The sequence below is a fragment of the Pleurodeles waltl genome, chromosome 8 (genome assembly GCF_031143425.1).
Source record: "Pleurodeles waltl isolate 20211129_DDA chromosome 8, aPleWal1.hap1.20221129, whole genome shotgun sequence".
NCBI classification, from domain to species: Eukaryota; Metazoa; Chordata; class Amphibia; order Caudata; family Salamandridae; genus Pleurodeles; species Pleurodeles waltl.
In genome coordinates, this window is record NC_090447.1 from 469,194,939 (window position 1) to 469,221,115 (window position 26,177).

General features: G+C 43.4%; 1 protein-coding gene across 1 annotated transcript in view; it reads right to left on the reverse strand.

The window, feature by feature from the left end:
• Positions 1 to 26,177, reverse strand: part of LOC138250053 (interleukin-18 receptor 1-like) — a 462,391-nt gene that overhangs the window by 72,984 nt on the left and 363,230 nt on the right. Inside the window, exon 6 of the mRNA XM_069204433.1 lies at positions 15,628 to 15,786. Within this exon, the coding sequence (XP_069060534.1) occupies positions 15,628 to 15,786 (159 nt within the window). The remainder of the gene's footprint in view (positions 1 to 15,627; positions 15,787 to 26,177) is intronic.

A 26,177-nucleotide genomic window follows, 5' to 3' on the forward strand; every position in this document is an offset into this window, starting at 1 on the left:
CATTTTTATTATTTCAGAATCAGCCACATTTGTGGTGCTGTTTTCTTTTCTTTATCTAGTTGTTCTTTCACCTAGGAAGGCATTGTGTTTCTTAGGAACACATTCTTTTCACTTTGTGCTTTCCTCACGGCTGCAGCGAGATAGGGATGCCCGCAAAGTGGTACACTGCGTCTCCAACATACATGGAAACACATACATTCTTATGCGGGGACATTTTCTTAGGACATTAGCTGTTTTATTATAAAAATACTTCTCTGTCACATGTATGTTAGAGGGAGATTCCAGACAGATGACCACGACTGCATGCTGATTGACTTTGTTACAGCTGCTTGCTGAGACTTCCGATTCCCTGGCCTACAGGGGGATGGTTCCTCTATAGACAACTGGCTTCCTTGCTCAGGTACGGGGGAGGATGTCTTCCCAGTGGGGGAATACTGAAGGGCAGATTAAGGCTTATTATGCAGTGCTCTAACATAGCTTAGGTAGGAACCACATGCATTAGGCATAGTGACAGTATGGTGGGACTTTTCCCGTCTTAAACTTTCCTTGTCACCATTTTGCTTTTTGTATGTTTTAACATTCTAATTTTTGCAATTCATGTCCTTTTATCTAAAGCGCAGTGGTTTCAATAAATCTTACCGAACCATTTTCTGCCTCTGTTTGTCTTTGCATGTGTGAGACTAAAGTAACTGGGAGAAAAGGATGGGATCTGATACACCACAATTTCCCTGAGAAGTCATTAGTTAATGCGCCCACTTGCCACAAATCATCCCTGCTCGGGCAGAGTTGAGACGCTGCGAGTTGCCTGAAAACAGATTCAGGTGACAGTTGTCACATGGTGTGGGATTGCACTCAGTTCCCCACAATTCAAATGATGCTGCTGCCCAAATCCAGCAGCCAAATTAAGATAATGAGAGCCTATGTGACACAAGTGAGTTACTATTTTTATCGAGAGGTTTGTGGGAGCATAGAATAGTAGATCATTTTTTATTACCTATTGGATTTCTCTGCATTTTTGCCTTTCAAATGTAAGCCATTATATAGAAAAGATGACATATTCATGAATACCCTCCAAATCATACGCTTGTACAGGTACCCACAGAAATAACCACTGCTTCTAAACTCTATGGCCCTCATTCTGACCCTGGCGGTCTTTGACCGCCAGGGCGGAGGACCGCGGGAGCACCGCCGACAAGCCGGCGGTGCTTCAATGGGGATTCCGACCGCGGCGGTAAAGCCGCGGTCGGACCGGCACCACTGGCGGGGTCCCGCCAGTGTACCGCGGCCCCATTGAATCCTCCGCGGCGGCGCAGCTTGCTGCACCGCCGCGGGGATTCTGACCCCCCCTACCGCCATCCAGATCCCGGCGGTCGGACCGCCGAGATCCGGATGGCGGTAGGGGGGGTCGCGGGGCCCCTGGGGGCCCCTGCAGTGCCCATGCCACTGGCATGGGCATTGCAGGGGCCCCCGTAAGAGGGCCCCTAAATGTATTTCACTGTCCGCTGCGCAGACAGTGAAATACGCGACGGGTGCAACTGCACCCGTCGCACAGCTTCCACTCCGCCGGCTCGATTCCGAGCCGGCTTCATCGTGGAAGCCTCTTTCCCGCTGGGCTGGCTGGCGGTCTGAAGGAGACCGGCCGCCAGCCCAGCGGGAAAGTCAGAATTACCGCCGCGGTCTTTCCACCGCGGAACGGTAACCTGACGGCGGGACTTTGGCGGGCGGCCTCCGCCGCCCGCCAAGGTCAGAATGAGGGCCTATATCTTGTGGCCATTTCAGAAATACATAAGTTTCCTTCCTACCCGTTTTCACTCTGCCTATTTTGTTCTATACTCAGTACTCAAAGAAAAACCACTGTACAGTGCACCTCAGTTGTTGGCTCTGGCTACATTGGGTCCTTAGAAAACCGGCAAAACCTATATATATCTCCACAACCCAATGGGTCTAGCGAATATAGTGGTATATAATACTTTTGTCAATCGGCTATGGTGACAAAAAGTTACAGATGAAAATGTTGTCTCAAATGCCCATTTTTTCCTACTCATTTTTAATATTTCTTTATTTCAACAGTTATTTTTCTTGGAAAAACCTTGAGGAATCTACACGTGACCCCTTCCTGAATTCAGAATTTTGCCTAATTCTCAGAAATCTATAGCTTTTTTGGATCACCCATGGGTTTCACACTGGTTTCCACTGCAAAGTGGAACTAGGTTGAGAGCCTAAAAATAGGGTAACAAGGCTACCTAATAGAAAAATGCCAAAACTGTGGTACAAACTTAGGTTTCTGGATTCAGTTCAGCATGTCGCTGAAAGTTGGGAAGATGGCAATTTTAGTGTAGCCAATTGTTCATGGCTGTCCTACTTAGGGAAAAAACATGCCACTTTTACCTGGAGCACTTCTTCCCTATTTGTCTAAAAACAGAAAAATTTGGCTATATTTTACCTACTTTCTCAGACCCCTCCAGAGGACTCCACAAACCCTGGACACTTTTGGAATTCCCAGGATGTTTGAAAAAAGGATGCAAATTTGGCATGGATATCTATGTGGAAAAAAGTTATGGAGCCCTAAGCGCAAACTTCACCAAATAGCCAAGAAAGGTCTCAGCCTTGGGGTGGGGGAGGGGGGGTGAGGTAGGGGGGGTTGCTGGTAGGGGAGGGTAGCAGCTAAGGGGTCAATAGCAAGAGGGATTCCAGCATGTGGATGTTTTCTATGCTCCGTTTTAAACTTCTTTCTAACTGGTGAAAGTTGCAAGGTGCCCTGCAGGATGAAAGCTAAGTGAAGTAAATAAGAATTTACTGCTAGGGAGTGATTCAATGATAGTTACTACGCCAGGAAACAGAGCGTAATCAATGTGCTGACAGAACACTTGGCAATCAGTGACATATGTTGTTAACTTAAACATGGGAAACTAGGAATATTAAAAATGGATTGAACTGTGTCAAGAGGCTTTCAGTTTCAGCAAGAGCTAAGGCTGAAGAAAGAGCTGTTTTGTTCGCGTTTTGGTGCAGGCAAAAGACGACAGCTAGATGGGCCCCTGCACATCTCCATGCTGCTGGCCCACTGCCATAAACAGCATATTCAAATGCCTACCTCTCAAACTGTATTTTCATGTTGCACTTTTTCCTTCATGCACCGTACCCCTTTTCACCTACTAGCCCCCAGTTTTCCTGAATAGATTGGGCACACCTTTGCCTCATTTCAACTAATTGAATGCTACCTTTTGTTTAAAGTCGTGTACTAACCTAACAGCCTGGTTCAGGACTCTTTGAGCACAACCACCTAATATTACACACTTAATATTACTGGAGCCAGGGGACCCCCACTAAACAATTATTGGAATCTGCAAAACCTCAATGAATCTTTATTTGAAACCAAGGACTTCAGCCCATACATTTTTGATTATTTGAACCTCAAAACAATACACTAAAAAAAGAGAAACAAGATTTCATCAAATAAATAAACAAATGATAAAATATTTACATTCACAAATAAATATTTTAAAAATATTTTTTTATGTTAACAGGAACGTTGGAGCTATTCTAAATTCAATTGAGGCCACTCATCCTCCATTCTATATTTTATTCGATGAACTTGCACTTCTCCCACAAATCAGTCTGAGGATAATAGATTAATTTTAAGGATCCAATTTCAAATTCCTTCACATTTACAGAGTGTTTAAATATTTTCAAGTGTACATTTTGCTTCTTTATTTATTTACAGTTATTTAATCTATAATTGTATTTAATTTTTTAACCCAGCGGTATGCTTTGTGGACCCCCGGACAACAGATGAAGAACAACTGACCTACACAATTCTGAAAGCAATGCAGTGTTGGCCAAAATGCCAGAACTGGTTTAATGTGTCACAAGTGATAGGTGCTCACTTGGCAGATGTGCACTCTACATACCACCATTGGAAGAATGGAAGTGTGAGTCAACCTTGCCTCAGACTCTTGACCTGCAGATAACTGTACTGTATATATCAGCAGCAAGCCTTAACTTACTGAGTCATCCAGCATGCGTATGTCTGCGAAAACAGCAGATGTGCAAGATATCAAAGCTTCTGATGCCTGGTGCCATTACTATACCCAGTCCTCTTTCTGAATATGTATTTAGGTGCTTGTAGTTTTGCTCTGATTTTAGGCGTAAGCTTAAAATTCTAAGGTGCAAGTACCACAGTGCAATACAGAACTGAATGAACTGCTCACAAACACAATTGACATGGGCCTCTGTGACTAGCAGTCAGAAGCGCTGTTGTAAGGTACGTTCATTCAGCAAAAATAGCCCACCTGTCCTTTCTGGCGTTTTATATTTAACCAGGGTACAACATTCACATTACTACTAGAGCTTGAGATGGTAAAGGGCATATTGATAGGATGCCTGAGAGATTGACAGAAAGCTGGAGAAATTAAGAGTTGCCAGAGCGAGATGGAAGAGACTGAGAGGAAGACACAAATCTTTTAAAACTTAAGGGCATAGAAGATATTGAGGGAGGGGCATGCAAGTGGATAAGTGGAAGGAGAATGAGATGACAGTGCAATCGTGAAAGAAAAGTGAAAGTAGCAGGGAAGAGTGTAAAAGAAGCTCGGAAAAAAGGGAGGCAGGACATATTGACAGCAAGGAGAGCATTATCGAATTAGAAACGGGTAAGAGTCCAAATTAAGGAGCTTATGATTCGATCAGAGGGGAATGAAAGAGTGAGGGAGTCTGCACTGTTTGCGTTGTTGTCAAATCGGAAGCTTGCTGGTCGCTTATGCTAGTGCAAAACCTTTCCACTCGGCCACCTTTTGTGTTTTATATAAAATTGTATTACCAAGGAAAAAGGACAGCAGGTCATGGAATGTTGTTATGTTATGCTATACTATGTTGTATTTGTTTGTGAGGTGCACTAACACGGGTAGGGGCCTATCCTGATACTTTGGTTAAAGTTGCAAGGAGGGTGTGTTATTCCAACATGTTAGAAGACATCACCGTATGTGTAACTTAAACTTTACTTCATCATGTTTTGTTTTATGTATGGTGTGCTATATAATGGTGTTTTTCCCAATAACCTATTTATACTGTTTTAGGATGCCTGGTAACAATTTCTTGCTCAATAAGTGTCCGACATGCCCTTTTATTTTCAGAAAGCTAAGCAGCCCCTGCCGGGTAAAGACAGGCATCTTGTTTTCAAAAAGCTAAGGGGTCCCTGCTGGGTAAAAATATCATTACACTAGAGGAGTAGCGGTTTGGGGGCTCATTTGAGGAATCCTCCTATCCATCAGATTTGCAGGCCAGCCACCTGGAGGTCAATTTATTTGACTAATTTGCATAATTTTTTGCGGCTCAGGCTGGTCAGTGATAGGCTTATTGTGCATGATAGGGGTCCGAACTGGGTATAGGGCGACAGTGCCCTAAGGTATATGCAGGAGAGATATTTGATGTTGAACATTTCACTCCACTGACCTGCCTTCTGGGTTCGATGGTCCTAGCATGCTACAGGGATATTGCTGTACTGTCTCAAATGCACAATCTGTAGTGGTGGCCCTCAAAATATCTGATGCGCTGCAGTGAGGAGGACAAACTCTATGTCCCTGCAGCAATGCCTCTTTCTCACATGGCTACTTTTTATCGATCAGTCCATCAGTGAGAGTTCAGTGTGAGTGGCAAATGTCTGCAAGATGAGCAATGGGTGATGAGAAGTCAAGTGTTGTATAAGTGCAGGGTGAGCAGTTCTTGAGGGCAAGATGACCTGGGCATTAGTGCAAGGTGAGCAGGGCCTCAATGTCGGATGAGCGATGTATGTGTAGGGAGAGCAGTGTATGTAGAGGTTGAGGTGTGTAAGTGCACAGTGAGAGATGTGAGTGAAGAGTGAGAAGTATGTAAGTGAAGAGTGAGTAGTAGGAGAGCACAGGATGAGAGTGTGTGAGTGTAAGGTGAGAGATGTGAGTTCAGAGTGAGTGGTATATGAGTGAAAGACGAGCGCTTTGAGATTGCAAGGTGAGTGATGTGTCTGTGCAAAGTGAATGCTGTCTGTGCCTGGGTGCAGGGTGGGGGCTGTGATCATGCATTGTGCGGTGTGTAAGTGTATTTACACTCCGAAAGGTGTGTGAATGATCTGTGACTGAAGAGTAGTGGTGTGTGACTGCGGGGTGAGAAGTGAGTGACTGCTGGGTGAGCAGTATGCAACTATTGGGTAAGAGGTGTATGAATAGGGTGTGAGTGCAGGGTGAAAGGTGTGTGAATCTTGGGTGAGCAGTGTGAGCGCAAGGTAAGAGGTGCTGGAGCAGGAAGAATGGTGTGAGTGGTGCTTGTGCAGGGTGAGTGGTGCATAAGTGCTGGCTGACAGATGTCTGAGTGCAGGTGAAAGAGCGTAGTTTAAATAATACGTATATTAAAGCGAAATGCTTATATCAATGTTTAACGATGCTGCATAGAAAACGACAATAATAGTGATTTTGCTTATACGTGCATTTGAATTATGACTATATCAATATGTATGCGAACTAATAACAATTAATGAGTAGAATTGTCAATGCTATGGTTAATCAAGCTTATATTAACGTTTGCGATATTGTATTGAAAAACCCTATAGGCCTTAAGTTAGCGTGAGCTGTGGAGTTTTAGCTGCTTGACTTTCATATTAACAGCATTCTTCTGTTTTTCAGTGTGCTGACTCGCAAAGGGCCATGACCCTGCAAATGTTCCTTTTCTTCAAACTTAGGCGACGCATGTATCTTTATGATTCCGTTCCCAACCGCATACTTTGTGCCTCAGTTTAAGTTTGTATACAAAATTGTAACAAGTGTAGATTAATGTAATGTACAAGGACGTTCAAACCATGGACAAAGGAACTCATGACCCAGGAAGAGGTGTCAAAACGGTAAAGTAACCCTGGATGTGCCACCTCTGAAGACATCAATAAAGAAGACCAATCAAAGTGTCATGAATTATCATGGGGTGACAATTAGAATTACCTAATGCATAATTTGATAGGTTAAATATAGTGGAGTATAGCAACTGTCCAATAGAATTTTGGGGGAAGGTATTACGAAAAAAGGTATAAAAACCCATGTCAAAGAAGGGTCGAGAGAACTAGGTAGGGAATGCTATTGATTTTATCCAGAAACTCTGTCACTCTGTTTGGTGACTTTGAGAATTATTGAACCATCCTCACCCATAGACTGCCCCTTTTACATTTCTCCTCCTTATGAGGGAAGTGTCCCCTGTCCTTTAGACGAGTTTAGACTGATGGCGGTTCGACCGATGTCCTGAAGACGAAGACTGATCCTGTGTGCTGGCCTAATCCTTGGAGGGTAATTATGACAATGCGATTTGTAATTTGTCTATTTGCTTTTCCTTTCTAGGTACCAACTGCTCTTTTTTATAGAGGCCCTAGTTAGATGTTTTCTAAATTGGTGTTCTAAATTGTTTTGCATGAAGCCCAACATGCTGATGCTAATTAGTGGTTAGGATAGGAGTTCACTCTGACTGACGAAAATAGACAAATGACTGACATTAAGCTGTGCTGAACTGACACTTATATGATATTCACTGTATACTGATCTATGTTCACGCCGTGCTATGTTCTTATGTTTGTGTTTCTTGCATTAATGAAATCTTATCACTGCTGTCATATCGTGACTATGCTCTTATGCTTCCTGGTATTGAGATTAACTCCTCTGCTGGTAGATTGTACTCAATAGGGAATAAAATTCACAAAATTCTATCAGAGGGTGTGGTTATTCATGGCTGAAAGGTCATGGTTGCGTCGACAATTTGATTAATGACTTTGTCCAAAGTGAAGTGCATTGTGGTGGTAAATATTGATGACATTATTTATATATTACTTGATATATTGATCAGTTATCTCGTCCTACGGTGTCTCTCCACTGGGTCACAAGATTCATTGGCCTAAAACGAGTCCTAATGTGTAATAAATTGACATAGAAGGACGCGTTAGCACAGGATAAGTATATTACTGCATGGTGATTGATGTGTGATCAGTGAGAACAGAGTGAAAAATATGTGAGTGTGCATCATGAGCAGTGTGTGTTCAGTATAAACAGTGGATGTGCAAGGTGAACGTTGTGTGAATGCACAGTGAGCAGTGTGTGTACTGGGTAACAATACAAGGTAACAATTGTGTGAGTGGGGTAAGCGATTTCAGTTCAGGGTGAGAAGTGTGGATGAGGTTAAGGGCTGTGTGAGTGCTAGGCAAGAGATATGTCATTGTTATCTGAGTGCAGGGTCAGCTGTGCAGCATTAGTGGTGTCTGTGTGAAGAATGAGCAATACCTGTGTGCTGGGTGTGCAATATCTTAGTGTACTGGGTGAGTGGTGTACTAGTCTGCAGAGTGAGAGTTGTGTGAGTAAAACATGAGCTCTGTGTGTGTGCAGGGTGAATATGGTGTGTGCAGTGTGTGTGCAGGGAGAGTGGTGTTTGTGTGCAGGGGGAGTTTTGTGTGTGTGTGTGTGTGTGTGTCTAGGGAGGGTGATGAATATGTGCATGGGCTGGTGTTGGCAAGTTGTAAGAATGGTGTGCGAAAGCATGATGAGTGTTTTGTAAGTGCTGGGCGAGTTGTTTATGAGTGCACTGTGAGTGGTAGGTGACTGCACTATGAATGGTGGGTGAATGCAAAGGGAATGATGAGTGAATGATAGTTGGGTGATCAGTGAGCAAGGGCTGGATGACAATTGCATGAGTGCTGTGTGAATGCAGGCTGGGCATGGCTGTGAGCACCAGGAGCAGTCTCTGAGTTTAGAGTGAGTGGTATGTGTCTGCAAGGTGAAGGCTGTTTGTTAAGGGTAAGCAATGCCTTAGTGTAGGATGAGTCTGGATTATGAAGGGTTTTGGTGGGCTAGGTGAGAAGTGTCTGAGTGAGGGTGAAAGTGCCTTATTGCAGGGTGAGTGGTTTAAGGTGAGCGGTATCTGAATGCAGGTGGGCAGTGTGAGTGCAAGCTAAGAGTTTGTGTGAGTGGACATTGTGAGAAGTGTGTAAGTAGAGGCTAAGTGATTGAGTTTGCCGGGTTTGCAGTGTGTGGGAATGGGTGAGCAGTGCATGTGTATAGGGTGAGCAGTGTGTGAGTGAAGGGTGGGAGGGGTCGAGTGTGCAGGGTGAAATGTGCATGAGTGAATATTGAGTGGTCAGCATGAGTAGTGTTTTAGTGGTTTGCAAGTGCATAATGAGAGGTGTGTGAGTAGTGTCTGAGTTAAGGATAAGCTGTGTTTGTGCACAGTGTTGTAGGTGGGTGAGTGCAAGGTAAGTGGTGATTGAGTGCAGCGTGCGATTAATGGCTGAGCGCAGACTAAGGTGTAAGTGCAAGTGAAGTGGTGTTTTGCCACAGTGTAACTGCAGGGTAAGTGGTGGGTAAGAGGGGAATACGGTCAGGGTGCAGAGTTAGTGAGGGCAGATAAAGAGGGTAGTGGTGTGTCTGTGTGACTGCAGGATGAACTACGTGCCTTTCTAAGGGCAGGATCAGAGTTGTACCCATGTGAATGCAGAATGAGTGGCATGGGTTGGTGGGTGCAGCACCTTAAAGCCAGGCCTATTGGCATTGCCAATGCTTGTTCCTATTTTGTCCTTCACAAGAAAATTCAAGGAAAGCATGGAGTTTTCCTTTGTTCGGACATTTGAACATAATGTCTGAAATCGAAGCTATCACCCGGCGCTATTTAAATGATATCGCTTGTTGTCACTGTTCAGTTGCCATTTTTTAAAGTTTGTTTTGGCAGATCCATTTAAAATTCTTGAAGCTATAGGGATGTCGTGCTTGTTTACATGTACATTTCAAACATATTGTGTTCCATTTTTTATTCTGAGATGGTTTATTTTACCTGTGTTAGTAAAGTTTTTGTTAGCACTGTTCTTTGGTTTAGCTTTTAGCTATATTGGTGATTTTATTACCATGGTTTAAATAATTTCAATCAGACTAAATATTAACTATGATTCTGGTGGGAGTTTTTGAAGCACTCTTAGTCAGATGGCCTTTCTTCTATGTCTTTCATGGAACTACTAGAGTCAGTGAGATGGCAGTGATGAGGAAAGGTGGTAAAAGAACCGTTTAGTGTGAGGAGTGCTGGACGGAAGAGGAGAGGTGGGATTCAGTATTCCTGTGTTTATTGTCCAAGACAATTATAAGCAGCAGCGGTTCACGACCCTTACAAGTGACTTCGAAGTGTGACCAGTCTGAGCTTTGAAACCTGATATAGAGGTACAGTCAGGGTTATCTGGCAGAGGCCCGCACCTGCAGGGTGCTCAGAAGGCCAGCTCAGTAAACAGCGCCAAGGGCCTGCACCAGTGGCCCGAAGATGCACAGGGAAGATGGCGGGGGCAAGCAACACCTCCCCCCCCCCAAAAGCAGGGTCAGGAATGGGGGTGTGGTGCAAGGAAAGGCTCCAAAACAAGCACAAGTGGTGAGAAGCACCGGCCAATGGGGAGGCAACATTTGAATCGTGCACGCAGGGCAGTTGTGCCCTATAAGTGGCCGGGGCCCACACGGTCAGGGCATTCTCTGGACTAGTAGCGCCGGAAGCAGGAAGTCCCACCCGCCCACACCTGCCAACAAGGTCTGTCGCAGCTTGGAACTTGAACGAGCTCACTGAGTTGGGAAGGCCACCACAGGGTAGCAGACCGGTCCCTTGCCTTGGGATCCCTCACAGCACTTGTAAGGAGATGAAAGAAGAAAATGGGTCAGGACACGGCACTTGCAGCCCGGGCCGCCAGCCGGCGGAGGACAACAGACTATTCAAGGTAGCGAGTTGGGCCTAAGACTATGAGATCATGCATCACGCCTCCGCTCGGTACAGACAGTAAACTCCAGCTCAAGAATCAACCAACAATGGAAAATGTCCGAACCGGCGCAGGCGCTAAGCATTCAGCTAGCAATGTCATGGGGTAACAGTGAACGGTTTTATGACCAGGGGTCAGTGACACTGATTGATTTATGGCATGTAAAATGATTTATGACCTGTCTACAGTGTTCCATGGCTGAAGCTGTGATTTATGACCCCATGCAAGATGATTTATGACCCGTCCTCATTGATTTTTGACCATTGTGATTTATGACCTGTGACGAGATAATGCGTTTCATTTTAGCCTTATGAGCAAATAAAGCTGCGGTCGAATGGCTTTCACATTTGAAATGCTGGTATTTGAATGACATGGCATGTGAAGTGGGAGTGGCCGTGTTCGAAGTTTATGTGGCGTTGCTAGTGCTGTAAATCCTTTTGCACCAGCTGTCAGTGCTGCTTGATTACGATTGATTATGAACATCTGCCCTTACAGCTGTGAGAATGTAGAAGGACAGTGTAGAGCACACTCATCCAGGATTATAGCAGGGCTAACTACGACAGCAGCAGGGATATTCACAGACTCATTCAGAAGGTGGGGCAATTAAAAACACATAATTTCCTCAGCCCAGGGCACCCAACCATAAAAACTTACCTCAGAGATCCATAATGTCAATTAACAGTAAAGTGTTAGGTTTGAGAGTGGAGCATATGTATACATGGGAAGAAAGTTGAAGCAGCTTAAAGCACATTATTGCACTTAGTGCTGCCTGCGCTAATTAAAAATCACACAGTGCCCCAACATAGCAGACAGCATGTGTGGCACTGAGAAGCCAGAAAACATTTTACTCCTGATTGAATGACACAAGGTGTGCATAACTAATTCAGAATAAGATATGTATGGCATATTCTAATAGACAAGATAGCTGACACATCATGTTACATTTAGAAAGTTACATATTTTTAAATCAACAATACAGTGTTGTACCAAAACAAGAAATACAGCAAATTCTCTTTGAGGTGACCTATATGAGCTTAGGTGCTGAATGCAATCTGTTCAGTGTTGTGTGGTGTTGTGAGTATTTTATATCTTCTGTTCAGTATTGTGCAGTGGGAATGGCATCTCTTTGTCAGTTTTCATTAGCAGAACTCGATCATTAAGATAGGTAATTTGAAGTTAGGAAGGTCCAACCAAAAAAAGCATAGGCAAAGCCAATTGGTCTAAAGTCGGCATCTTTTTTAAAATGTTTTTGTAAATCTTCATTACAAAAATATGTTTTGAAATTTGTAGCCTCTGCCAGCACACACATAAATGGCCATTTTGAATTTTTATCTATTAAACTTTTACAGAAGCTTTCAAATTCATTTGCCCTTGTTTCCACATGCACAAGTGGCCGTCTTTGAAAGCTTTTGTAGTGAAGTTGTACGGAAATATTTAAAGGTGCTTGGCCATGCTTGTGCAAGTGCATACATTTGCCGACAGCCATCTTTGAATGAGAGTAAATCCCTTCTGAAGATGTCCAACTATGGCAAGATGCAGCACACGGAAAGCAGCAGCAGCAACAGTCTGAATCAGTGTCAGGAGATCTGTTGGTCCCTCGCAGAATAACTCAAGTCAACTGTATGCAGTGGAAGCCAATAGCAAAACATGAATGACACATCAACAGATCAATAGATGAAGAGGGATGGCAGAAAGGTCCTGTAGATTTTCTATGTGGATTCAGTAAAAGCAAAATGCTTTAGCCAACACCAGATTGTTGGAAAGAGGATTATTGGTAAGGGTAGGTAACTACCTTCACTTAGAAAAAAGCCACTAACCCCCACTGGGTTCAGTTAGGTCTCAATAAATTAACCCCAGCTCAACCCTTGGTAACTTGCCAACGAGCGACAAGGCTTAACTTAGGAGACAAACTAAAAAGAATTCAAGTATCACAAAACAGTAATTAAATAAAACACAGGAAAATCCAAAATCAATGTATAAAAATAGGAAATATTTTTAGCTTTAAAATGACACCAAAATGAAAATAATCGGGTAAAGGGAACTGGAGATATGAATTTTTAAAGAATGATTGTTTTTTAGCGCATAGAAACAAATAGCACCAATCTGGTCAAGTGATCCCACCTCGACCGGGGCAAAGTCAAAGTTTAAGGCCGACATCGATGAAGCCGTGCTAGGCCACAGCAAGAGGGAGGCCTTGGTCAAAAGTTTACCTTCGGACTTAGTTGTTCTCTTGAAGATTCTTTTCAGCTGGACATATTCGCCAGTCCAATCAGACCTCCATGGAGCCCTACCTCAGATACGCGTTGCTGGAGCCCTCAGTGAAGATTTCTACATTCGGGACTAGAGGATTTTTGGAGATGGAAATCCTTCGACTGGAGCGAACCTGATTCTTAATCTGACGTCCCTGGAGCCCTCTTCGAATACACTGTGTGGGAGGTCCGAGTCAACTTTCTACGTTCAAAATTAGGCCCTTATTTATACTTTTTTAGCTCCTTATTTGCGTCATTTTTTTTACACAAAAGCGGCGTAAACTTACAAAATACAATTATATTTTGACAGTTTGCGCCGCTTTTGCTTCAGAAAATGACGCAAATGCGCTGCTAAAAAAGTATAAATATGGGCCTTAGTCTCTTTTTTCGAGATAATCTTCAGCGGGACGAACCTGCAACTCAGAACAGGTCATGGTTGAGGCAAGCCAGCTAGAGTTGCCGTGGCGGGTCGGTCCCTTTATGGAGCTTTTTCCAAAAAGTTCTCCAAAGTTCTGGATCTTCTTATAGAAGGGCTTTTAAGGTCTTTTAGGATGCCACAGCTCACCCCAAGGTTCCAGAAGCTCTGAGTTGCTCCTTGAGGGAGCAGACTACAACTCCCAGTATGCACCTGGCTCAAACTCCAAATTGGCCACTGGACAATGGCCAGCTGGTCAGTTTCTTCAGGATTTGATGTAGGGGCTATGGTTAGCAATTTTGCACCTATAGCAAACAGAGAGTCTCTCCTTGAAACAGATGAAGCCAGGCAAAGTCCTTCTTGTGGTGAAGCCCAAGTGTGGAGCTGGTGCGATCCTTCAGAGTGCCGTGTCCAGGTGCAGGTCAGGGGTCCAGCAGGGCAGTCCTTCTTCTTCTGATGTTCTTCCTTGTAAGGATCTGAGGTATGGGTGCAGCTCTGCCATGTTTATCCTTGCCCCTAGGCGAAAGGGGGTCATTGTTCTCCAATCAGATGAAGGGTTCTTTCCCCTGTGATGACCACTTCCTGGAAAGTGTGGCAAAAATCAATACCAGGGATCCATCATGGCTGAAACTGATTTTTGGAGGTTACATCTGGCTGAGCACACCCACTGGTGTGGCTAAAATCCTAAATACACCCCTCTCCTGCCCTCTCCTAATCTATTCAAGAGGGCGCCTAATTGTTTGGGGTTGCAGGATGTGAGGGAGAGGCTGGGTTGATCCAAATGTCCTTCCCTGCCTTTGAAGACCAGTTTTGGCAGCACTGCCCCTTTCTTGCTTCCTCATCTGCTGAGTGAGTTCTCCTCCCTCAGGGCACATTCTTTGTGTTCAGCCCAGGCCACTTCACACCTCATCAAGGCAGCCTGGCCGGGCTGCCGGAGGCTGGCGAATCAGAGAAGGGCACTACAGTGCTGAAGCTGGCAACTTTTCAGGTAGAGTTTAAAACTCTTTACTTGAGCTAGTTATATTAAATCCAACAATTGTAAGTTCAGGGAGTTATTATAACAATTAATTTGATACCGAACTTGAAGTATCTAACACTTAATGGGATTGTGTAAATTAAAATAAAGTCTTCCCGTTTTAGCCTATGGAGGCCATTCACTACAGTGAGGGAAAAACAAATTTGGATATTTTACCTCACCAGGGCTCATAAAACAATTTGTATACAGTTCCTGCATATAGTTACATGGCACCCAACCCTAGAGGCAAATAGGGATCACCTTAGAGGTGACCTATATATAAAAATAGGGTAGTTTAAGACTTTGGAAGTACTTTTAATTCCAAAGTCGAATTTGCATATAACTTTACTTTAAAAGCAGCCAGCAAGGCAGGCCTGCCTTTAAAATGGCACTGGGCACCTCAGCAGTACACCTATGGGTACGCTACATATGCTGGGGTCCCTAAACCTACATGCCCTACTACATACGAGGGACTTATAGATAGGTTGATACTGCCAATTTTAATTAGCCTAATTTGCATATCCACTTTACACAGAGCACTGGCCTTAGGACTGGTAAGCAGTACCCAGGGCACAGCCAAGAGTCAGTACACACCAGTATCTGTCCAAAATGTTTAGGGTGCACAGGGCAAAAAGGCAGACTTTCCTACACAGACCTAAAAAGATGCAGTGCAGCAATACATTCTCCTCCGCATACCTTGTTCCCACAGAGATGTATTTTGAATGTTCAGTATTTTTCCTAATACCAAGGAGATGGTGACATTGAAGTTACAATGAACTTGAACTTGAAAGTGGGAGTACTTAAACTAGTGTAAAGTGTAGTTCTCTGTGATATTTATTGTGAATGTTTGTAGAACTCACGTTTACTTTTTGATGTTCACAAAAAAAGTTACTATATTTTTACTTAGTGGTGATGGATGGGACCTATGAAAATCCTTCTAGTACGTTTACATAAACGTTGACATAGACATATCATGCCTTCTTATTTTCAACATTTTTAATGATGATATCATTATTGTGAACGTGTGTTTCAACTCTAATTCTCAGTGCACATTTCAGCATTAATAACAAAAATAGGTCTCAACTTCTAGAATGTTGAATCTGATTAATGACTTTGAACCAGAAGTTACTGATGTTTTTATATGGGATATAATTATTTAAGATGCAAATTTTCTTACCTCCACCTGGCACTACATCACGTTCAAATATACACAACTTATATCCAAAATGGTTTTCCAGAGTATGGGCTAAAATATCAAAAGCAAATTTCCTCTCCTCTTCATTGTCAAGCACTGCATACTTCAGGTAAGAAATATAAGCGTCATATTCTTTTCCATCTAAAAACACATAAAACAAGATTAGATTAATTCATATTTAAACCCATTAATATTGTAGACAGAGTCATTTTATTTCAAAATTGTATTGCATAGTATGGTCTAAACCTTTACAAAATGAAAACAAAATAAGATAAAAATATAAGTTGGGCACTTTAGGACATGTCGTAAAAAACAATTTAAGAAGCGTCACCAGTAAATAAGAAAACATCAGTCCTATTGTGAAAACACAAAAAAACACTGAATAAAAATAATCCAGTTAAATAAATGAGAATATACTAAGCTTTTTTGTAATTTATTGTAGCAGAACCAACTCTGAAACATTAGGGTTTCTCACAGAGGTAGTACAGGAATGAGTATTAGTACTCCTGGTATACGACTTCATCTACTGAATACCTACTCTGTTCCTATCTTTTAAGTGTAAATTTCTCTATCAATAGTGCATAGAACTATACACATGCAGTTCTTCGTGTTAGATGCAAATGGGGGACTGGCAAAGGGAATTGGCTAGCAAAATATTCACTATCTACAAAAAAGTGGATGGAAGATTCGAAAAATCAGGGTCAGGCACAGGAAGGGTCACACAAGAACATCTAAAAAAGGGTAGATCAGTTTTAATTCACAAAAGCTACACACAAACCTAAGTGAATGGTTCTACATCCCTAACAGGTTCAAAACTATTCTATCCAAGCCTTGAAAAAAATCACAGAAGGCATATGCCCATTCACTGGTACTGCAAGGGATCACATAGAAATCAACAAAGGAAAATAATAATTCTACCTACACAAAGACCTATACATTGAAAACTAAGACTTCATATTAATGGTTAAAAAAATGATATCACTTTTGGCACACACATTCACACACATGCGCGCACACACACATACACACATATAAACTCTGGTACAATGACTGCTGGAAATGGCCCTTGTTGCAGCGTTCTCCCCAAACTGTTTGCCACTGACCTCATGTTTTTGACTATGTGCTGCATTTTGTTTTTGCTGGCTTTAAGTCTATGGACACTTTACCACTGCTGACCAGTGCTAAAGTGCAAGTCCTCCCTGTCTAAAATGTATTGGTGCCCAGGTCTTGTAAATCAATTCGTAGTAGTGGGCTTGCATTACAGATTGTGCCACACATGAGTAGCCCTGTAAATAAGTCTCAGACTAGAGTCTGTTTGTGGTGTTTTCACAGTGTTACTGTGAATATGTACAAATATTTACACATTGCCTCTGAGATATGCTTAACTGCTTTCGCTAAGCTACCAAGGGGGTGAGTAGGGGTTATCTTAGCTGTCTGACTCCCTTACCATTACTAGAGTGAGGGTCCCTACTTGGACACATTGCAAACTACTGCCAACTCAGGACCCCATTTCTAACAAGGACCATTTGGACAGTGTCCAGGAACTTAATTATCCTCAAAGGAGCCTCTGCTGTCACAGTCATATAAAACCTGCCTAGGGCCCTTCTTTGTTTGCACAATCAGCCAGGCTGCAGTCACAATGAGGAGGGAGCTGCTTCCAGAAGTGATCTGGACCACAGGGGAGGGGTTGCTCTTTTCTCGTGCAAAAACTCTGTAATGCATACTCTGACAAAGAACTAGAAGCCCTTGACATAATGCTGGGAATAATCGAAATTAGGTATGGAAGTAAGGTAGCCTCTATGACAAATTATGTCTGGTTGGATCATTGAAGGGAAGTACTTAAGACAAAGGACGCTACGACCCGTTGGACTGCATGTCATTGTTTTCTTGGTCAAATGTTTACTGAGCATACATGCCAGCACAGTGTGTCCTTCATTTTGAAATTCATTTTTAATGTTGACAGTATTATTTTGACTGGTGGGTGTGTATGTGTCTGTGTGTGTGGTTTGTGTTACTATCCTTGTGGGGACTTGGGTGTGAAAGCACACTCACGCTGAGGGGACTAGATTGCACTGTGACGACCTTAACCTAAGTTCCCACAAAGTCATATGCGCTACACGATAAAAAATGACTACTGAAACCTGTACGCCAGCTTTTACAACGTATTAAAAATGGATTTGAGGCGGCCGGTGTTTTGTTACGTGTCGGTTTTTGCTCCAAGTCCTCCCTTGTAGACAGGAGGTGGCACTGCACCCTCAAAAACACCACAGGAATGTTAGCACACTTTATGCTATCAGAAGACAAAAGAACCATTATATGGAAAAGTGGCTCTGTGAAATTGGGTAACTGGTTGAAGGGCTGAAACCCTACTCAAAAAGCAATCACAATACTTGTCAGGTGAAAGTCAAAAGCATCCGTAAATTAACCTGTGCTCAAACCTCTGATAGCTTGGCGCAAAACTGTTTTAAAAGCAGAGAAAGTATCACATGACAACATCATATTTGATATAAAATGTACTGAGAGGAATACTAGTGTTAGACCTGTCATCCTTAGGGTGGCCTTCTCCCAAACATTTTGCCTTACTCCTCCTTTGTCTTTGCTGATATCATTTGTATTGGCCTTAGGAATCCATGCATTTTACCACTCCTGACCAGTGCTAAGGTGTGTGTGTTCACTCCCTAAAACATGGTAACATTGACTTACACTCAGTTGGTACATTTCCTTTTTTATTAGTCCCTAGTAAAGTGGTATCACCTGTACCCAGGACTTGTAAATGAAATATTACTATTGGGCCTGCAGCACTAATGGTGCCGCTCACTTGGGTAGCCCCAAAACATGTCTCAGGCCTGCCATTACAGCTTGTATGTTCTGTTTTACACTGCAATGTGGACCTGGCAAAAGAAACCTTTTCCCAGGCCTAACCCTTACTTTTTAATACATATAAGTAGGCCCAGGTGTAGAAATCAACCTAGTAAATTCTTGCACGTGAGATTGGGCTCTGGTGCTCTCTCGGGAGCACAACAATGCTATTGAGCCCCTAGCGAGCGAGTGCGATTCTTTGCGCTTGATCACCCTGTTTCTAGCTGTGGGCAAGAGACTTTGCGTTGACTCGAGTGCCAATGCACCTGAAGAAGATTTTCTACTGCAGATACATCTAATTGTAGTTAAAAAGTGATTCTTGAGTGGATTTTCTTTAACCAGTGGACCTTCCAAGTAGTTTTTTAGATTATTTTATTATGTAGCCTAGATATCCAAAGGGCCATCTAGTCACTAGGCCCAGTACTAGTAGTCATCAGTACATGAAATAAATGTTTCAGTTATATAGGTTTTTAAAACTTCATTTAAGGCAGGGGTGGCTTTGGATTAAATTAAATATGTTGGCTATTTTTTGCATTTAATTTTTTTTGCAATAAGTGTATATGTGATGCCATAGGAGGATGTGCGTACTGTTGTTATGAAATTTTTATAGCTGAGTTACTTTTCTTGTTTTGCATTGTTGAATTAACATTTGTGTTTTCTTCAGTGTTACCAGCATGCCTCCTTATGGCCAGTGTGTGTGTGTGTATGTTTGTCATCATCCACAATATGTCTTTGTTCTCCATCCCAGGGGAAATTTTGTGTAGTCTATGTCCATAGGCTTGCATATGTTCTTTGTTCTCCATGCCTCATTGTTTACAGTTGTTGTTTAACCATGTGGCTAGTGCCCATTTTGTGTCTTTTCCATAGGCTTGCATGTGCTCTTTGTTCTCCTTACTCCTTGTGGCTGTTGTTGTTTAATCATGTGCCTGGCAGCCATTTTGTGCATGCAGCCAGTGTGCCTTTTCCATCAGCTTGCATGTTTTCTTTGTTCCCCATGCCTTCTTGCGGTTGTTGTTTGACTATGGGGCTGGCGGCCATTTTGTGCATCCAGCCAGTGTGCCTTTGTCATAGGCTCACATGTGTTCTTTGTTTGCCATGCCTCTTTGCTCCTTCCTGTTATTTGACCTTGTGGCTGGCAGCCATTTTGTTTAAGCAGCCAGTGTTCCTTTGTCATAGACTTGCATTTGTTCTTTCTTTGTTCCCCATGCCTCCTTGCTCCTTGTTGTTGTTGTTTGACCATGTGGCTGGCAAACATTTTGTCTATTCAGCCAGTGTTCCCTTGCCATAGGCTTGCATGTGTTCTTACCTTGCCATGTCTCTTGCTTCTTCTTGTTGTTTGACTGTGTGCCTGGCATCCATTTTGTGCATGCAGACAGTGATCCTTTGCTATAGACTTGCATGTGTTCTTTGTCTGCCATGCATCCTTGGTCCTTCTTGTTGCTTGACCATGTAGCTAGCAGCCATTTTGTGGATGCAGCCAGTGTTCCTTTGCAAAAGGCTTGCATGTGTTTTTCGTTGTTTCCAATGCCTCCTTGTTTCTTGTTGTTGTTATTTAACCATGTGGCTGGTGGCCATTTTGACCATCCCCAGGCCTCCTCGCTTCTTGTTATTTTTTGACCATGTGACTGGTGGGCATTTTGTCCATCCAGCCAATGACCCTTTGCCATAGGCTTGCATGTTTTCTTTGTATGCGATGCATCCTTGCTCCTTGTTGTTGTTGTTTGACCATGTGCCTTACAGCCATTTTGTGCATGCAGACAGTGATCCTTTGCCATAGGCTTGTAATGTCCATTATTTGTTCCCATGCCACGTGCTTCTTCTTGCTGTTGTTTGACCATGTGGCTTGCGGCCATTTTGTCCATCCGGACAGTGTTCCTTTGCTATAGATGTGCATGTGTTCTTTGTCTGCTATGCCTCCTTACTCTTTCTTGTTGTTTGACGATGTGGCTGGCAGTCATTTTGTGCATGCAGCCAGTGTTCCTTTGGCATAGGCTTGCATGTGTTCTTTCTTTGTTACCCATGCTTCCTCTTTGCTCCTTGTTGCTGTTGTTTGACCATGTGGCTGGCAGCCATTTTGACCATCTAGCCATTGTCACTTTGCCATACTGTTGCATGTGTTCTTTGTTTGCCACGCATCCTTGCTTCTTGTTGTGTTCTTCGGCCATGTGGCTGGCAGGCATTTTGCCCATCCAGCCAGTGTCCCTTTGCCATAGGCTTACATTTGTCCTTTGTTTGTCATTCCTCTTTGTTCCTTGTTGTTTAACCATATGGCTGGCAGCAATTTTGTGTAGCCAGCCAGTGTGTCTTTACCATCGGCTTACATACAAACATCGTTAATTATTGATCATTTGTTTATTTTAAATTTCTTCTTTAATTCTTTATTTCTATTTTCTATTTTCATTTATTATTTGTATCTTTCAATTCAATTGTTTATTTCATTTTTTATTTAAATTGTAATTTTTTATGTAATTTTATTTTATTTTTTTGTTTCTTTTATAAAATTTTAGTTTGTATTTTAATTTGTATTATTTTTTTAAATTTCTTGTTTGACACTGCAAACGTAGAGTGTAAGATGGCTCCAAAGAAAGTTGCGCCCAAGAAAACAGCCAGTGAGAAGAAGTAGCTTTCCATCAATAGCATGCCAACCGCAACTTTTTTTGGGAGACTTGTGCCTGCCATACTGGCCTCCGGGTAGGAACCTAGGAGCCACACTCCTGCATCAACAGCACCACCCCAACCTAAGCCCAAGATCATGTCTGTCAGTGAAGCAACAACTGCAATCATGGTGGCGTCGTCGAACAGTGACGTTCAATTAGATTTGTCCCTTTTGTAAAGTGGTACTCAATCATTTCAGGAAACAGAGAAAAGTGGGCAACAGCCACACCCAGCAATAGTAGATCTTCATGAAGTTGGAGCAGAACAGGAGGTCAACCTTTCTGCCGAGCAAGAACCTCCTCTTTTAGAATCATTGGCTCCCCGATCTCCAGCAACAAAAAGGAAGCGTAGTGTTCCACCATCTTCTCCAAGCACTTCTGGTGGCTATGATAGGGACATGGAGTGGACCCCGGCAGTGTCTGGGAGATGCCAGGAGAGGCAAGGGAAAAGAAAAGTTCCAGAAAGCCTTGGAATCATGGAAGGGGATGATGATGAGGAAGATGCTGATGATGAGCCAGTCATTGAGAAAGATGGCACAGAGAAATATGATATTATTATCCAACATGCTTCAAGGAATGTGGCACAGGCAGCACAGTCAGCTCCCATATTTGTAAGGCCACTGCAGAGAGACAATCAATACACCCTCCTACCTCCAGTTTTTTTTCGGGCATTGGCAATGGCCCAAAAAGAAAGTACGCCTCCCCAGTTTGGGACTTTTTTTTACGATCAGCGCACAGTGCGATATCCTCCATTTGCCACACAAGTGTTCATCGAGATAAGCCTGGTTCACTTTATGGTACTGGAGGCCAGACATCCCATGTGAAAAAAAACATGCAATCCGGTAGGAGGAGCACCTTAAAAAATGTCTGTATGTGGTTGCAGTGGTGAAGGTGAGGAGAAGCGAGAAACGTCAGCTACAACTGGTCAAATCATGATGGAAGATGAGGGTGACAGCCTCATGCAAAGCAGCCCTGTCCCCAGCAGTGTGCCAGAATCACCCACCTCAGTGTCCTAACAATGGCACAGGAAGACTCAGAGTCAGATGGAGACACCATGGCATACGGTGACCGCACCAAAATGCACATTGAGTCTGCCACCGCCTACATCACAAAAGTCACCTGCATCAGTGGCCACACGAAAGAAAATCCAGGCTACAACTATGGGCATGTTAACGCAGGAGGGTCCCTACAACCTCAGCCACCCAATGGCATGGTTATACAATGGGAAGCTGGCAAAAATGTTAGCGCTGGACCTTCTCCATTTTTTTTTTTGCGGAAGGAGTGGGATACTTAGAGTTTGTGGAAGCTACCTGCCTGAAATCAAAGGTTCCTAGTTGGACCTATTTTGCCAGAGTTGCGATTCTAGCGCTGCTTCACAATGGGCTGCAATTGGTTAGATAAACTTTCCAGCAACATGTTATCAACACTATCCACCTGACGACAGACATGTGGACCAGTTGTCAAGTGATGGATTACATGTGCATAACTGCACACTAGGGGGCATATTTATACTCCGTTTGCGCCGAATTAGCGTCGTTTTTTTCGACGCAAATTCGGCGCAAAACTAACGCCATATTTATACTTTGGCGTTAGACGCGTCTAGCGCCAAAGTATGAGTAAAGAGCGTCATTTTTTTGCGTGAACGCCTTCCTTGCATTAATGAGATGCTAGGAAGGCGTTCCCGTCTAAAAAAATGACGGCGACGCAAATGCGTCGTATTTATACTCCCGGGCAAAAATCACGCCCGGGAGTGGTCGGGTCAAAAAACCCTGCATTTGCGCCACTTTTTAACGCCTGGGTCAGGGTAGGCGTTAAGGGGCCTGTGGGCTCAAAATGAGCCCACAGGTGCCCTCCCATGCCCCCAGGGACCCCCCCTGCCACCCTTGCCCACCCCAGGAGGACACCCAAGGCTGGAGGGACCCACCCCAGGGACATTCAGGTAAGTTCAGGTAAGTATAAATGTTTTATTTTTTATATTTTTTTTTTGGCATAGGGGGGCCTGATTTGTGCCCCCCTACATGCCACAATGCCCAATGACCATGCCCAGGGGACATAAGTCCCCTGGGCATGGCCATTGGGCAAGGGGGCATGACTCCTGTCTTTACTAAGACAGGAGTCATGTAAATGGCGTCTGGGCGTCGTTTCAAATGGCGCAAATCGGGTTAAGACGATTTTTTAGCGTCAACCTGACTTGCGCCATTTTAAGACGCCCTAACGCCATTTTTCCCAACGCCGGCGCTGCCTGGTGTACGTGGTTATTTTCCACGCACACCAGGCAGCGCCGGTCTGCTTGCGCCGGCTAACGCCATTCAATAAATACGGCGCCCGCATGGTGCTTCAGAATGGCGTTAGCCGGCGCGAAATTTTTTGCCGCTAAACTGCGTTAGCGCAGTTTAGCGTCAAAAAGTATAAATACGGGCCTAGATCTCTTTTGTAGGGGTAAAGCAAAAGCTATTTACAGATCTTGGCCTTTTAAGAGGGTTTGGCGGCAAGGAACAGTAGCCATGGTCACCATGGAGAAATTACTCATAGCTGTAAACATCTTGGAGAAATTTAATAGCAAGGTGTCTTAATGGCAGCGACACAGAGGTCTCCAATTTGGATTTGCTGTCATGGACAAAGGTAAGTAATATATCATGGCCATGGCAGATGGTAGCCATGTCCTTTGTTTGGCGCACTCCATCAACCTGGATGTGCAAGACTTTCTAAAAAATGAAGACATAGACAGCATACTAGCCACCTACAGACAAATCTGCACTCATTTCAGCCACTCCTTTAAAGCTCATAAGCAGTTGCAGATTATTCAGTGTGGTAACAGAGTAACAGTTAAAGCCCTGATACAGGAGGTGGCAACATGTCGGAACTTAACTTATTATATCTTGCAACTTCTGTTTGAGCAGTATAGACAGATCAATGACTATGTCATTCTAAGAGGAGGGGATGCAATTGGGAAAGCTATTACCATGGATGTGGACAAATAGGTCCTAGTCAAATACCTGACACAGATGCTGCTCCTTTTTGAGGTTTTCATGTGGGAAGTTAGCAAGGAAAACAGTACGATGGGCCAAGCTATCCCGTTGTTGCATCTGCTACAGGAACAGCTAAATAAGGTGTCAGAAAGGTTCACACTCAGAAATGTGAATGAAAAACCAGAAGCAAATGCCTTGGTTGAGAGCCTAAGCTATCACTTGACTTGTAATTGGAGGCTGCAAAATGATGTTATCTCATCTAAAGAGTACACCTGTGCAAGCCTACTTGATCCATGCTACAAAAAAATCGTTATTATTTCATTCCTTGTTCTGAAGGGGGTGTTTTAGATTATAAGAGGTGGCTTGTTGAGCAAGCTGGAGAATCTGAAGAAGAATGGATGGAACTGAGTCCCACTCCATAGTTCTGGTGTGTAGCCTTCAATTTCCAGAGAAAGCTCTCTTGTCTCACAGCAGCCAACACCAGCAACAAGAACACTGGCAACAAAAGCATCAGAAGAATCAGACCCAACTTCTCCATTGGTTTGGTTTCAAGTGGCAGGTCTTACTTCCAGTGCAGAGGTGCGGGCAAATGAGGTCGAGCAAGTGGCAGCACCAATGACACTTCTGAGGATGATCCACGAGTCAAAAGAGGTGTATGTGGATCAAAGTCCATCTGTGTATTGGTATGAGAAGGGTCACCAATGGCCAGAGCTCAGCAGGCTGGCAAAAGAATCCTTCTGCTGACCGTGTGTTCAGTGCAGCTGATGTAGTTGTTACAGTAAGAAGGACCAGTTTCTCACCTCAAAATGTGGAGCGATTAACCATGATCAAAATGAACCAGCATTTTAAACCACCTGATTATACTGTTCCTGAAACAATGCAGGAGGAGGAAGAGGATGATTAGTCCGAGTCAAGTGTGTTTGCTGGCCAACTGGGTGAACCACCTGAGGTTGAGGATGAACTCTACTTCCCGGACTGAGTATGCCAGTGCCACCATGTAACCTTTTAATAATTTCGCACTGAACTTCTTTCTTTCTTTGTTAAAAAAATACATGCTAGTGGAACATTATTTTGTGTTGGATTTATGCTGCCTCACCATTTTTTAGTCACATTATTATTATATGGCCGGATTGGAGTTGGACCCGTGTGCACTGAAGAAGCCCCCACATTTCCTTCAGGATATTAGAGAGGATGACTGCCTCGCCCACATGCCATTGCCTATCCTTTTTTATACATCACCTAGCAGGGCTGCCCTAGAAGATCATTAATTAAAAGAATTTCAGTGCCAATGCCAAATTCCAATGTTTTGCTACATGCTACCAATGGAGGAGATAATACTTTGTTTAACCACATGCTTAGATTGGAAGAGGTAACTACTGATATTGCACCAATGAGTGGTGAAGTGATTGTGAGTGATGAATGGTGATGTATGTGGTGGCTGACAGTAAGGGAGGGAGTTCAACAAATGTGTAAACTTGATTATGATGATTTGCAGTGTTTGGGGGCTGATTGGTGATAATCATCCTGAAAGTGTTTGTTCTTTCAAACTTGGTGAAATTTACCTACAGGGTCCACTCCTTTTTTCTGGTTCCTCAGACCAGATCAGAAATTTTAGTTACCAAATGCAAATCTACACAAAATACTCCAGTTCTGTTTCTCTATGTGTTCTTCAACAGCAGTGCACCTGACTACACAGGTACCCGGCTCCATTTCCGACTGGCAGAGAGTTTCTCAGCATCAGGAGGAAGAGGCTGGAAGGACTCAAGCCGGGACTACCTCAACAGCTAAAAGGAGAAAGTTATCAACTTCAAAGACAAACCATAATGATGGTGAAGACTTTGAGTCCTAGTACTCACTCTGCTCTGTGGACTGGAGAGAGGTGGGGTGATTAGGGAAATGGTGCTTGTAGGAAGCTGGCTCTGCATCTATTATATCAAAATTAGTTATTGTGTGCACAGAGTCCAGGGGTTCCCCAAGAGGCTTGACAGAGGCAATAATAGATAACACTAATGCTCCATTTGTGGTAGTGTGGTCGAGCAGTTAGGCTTAT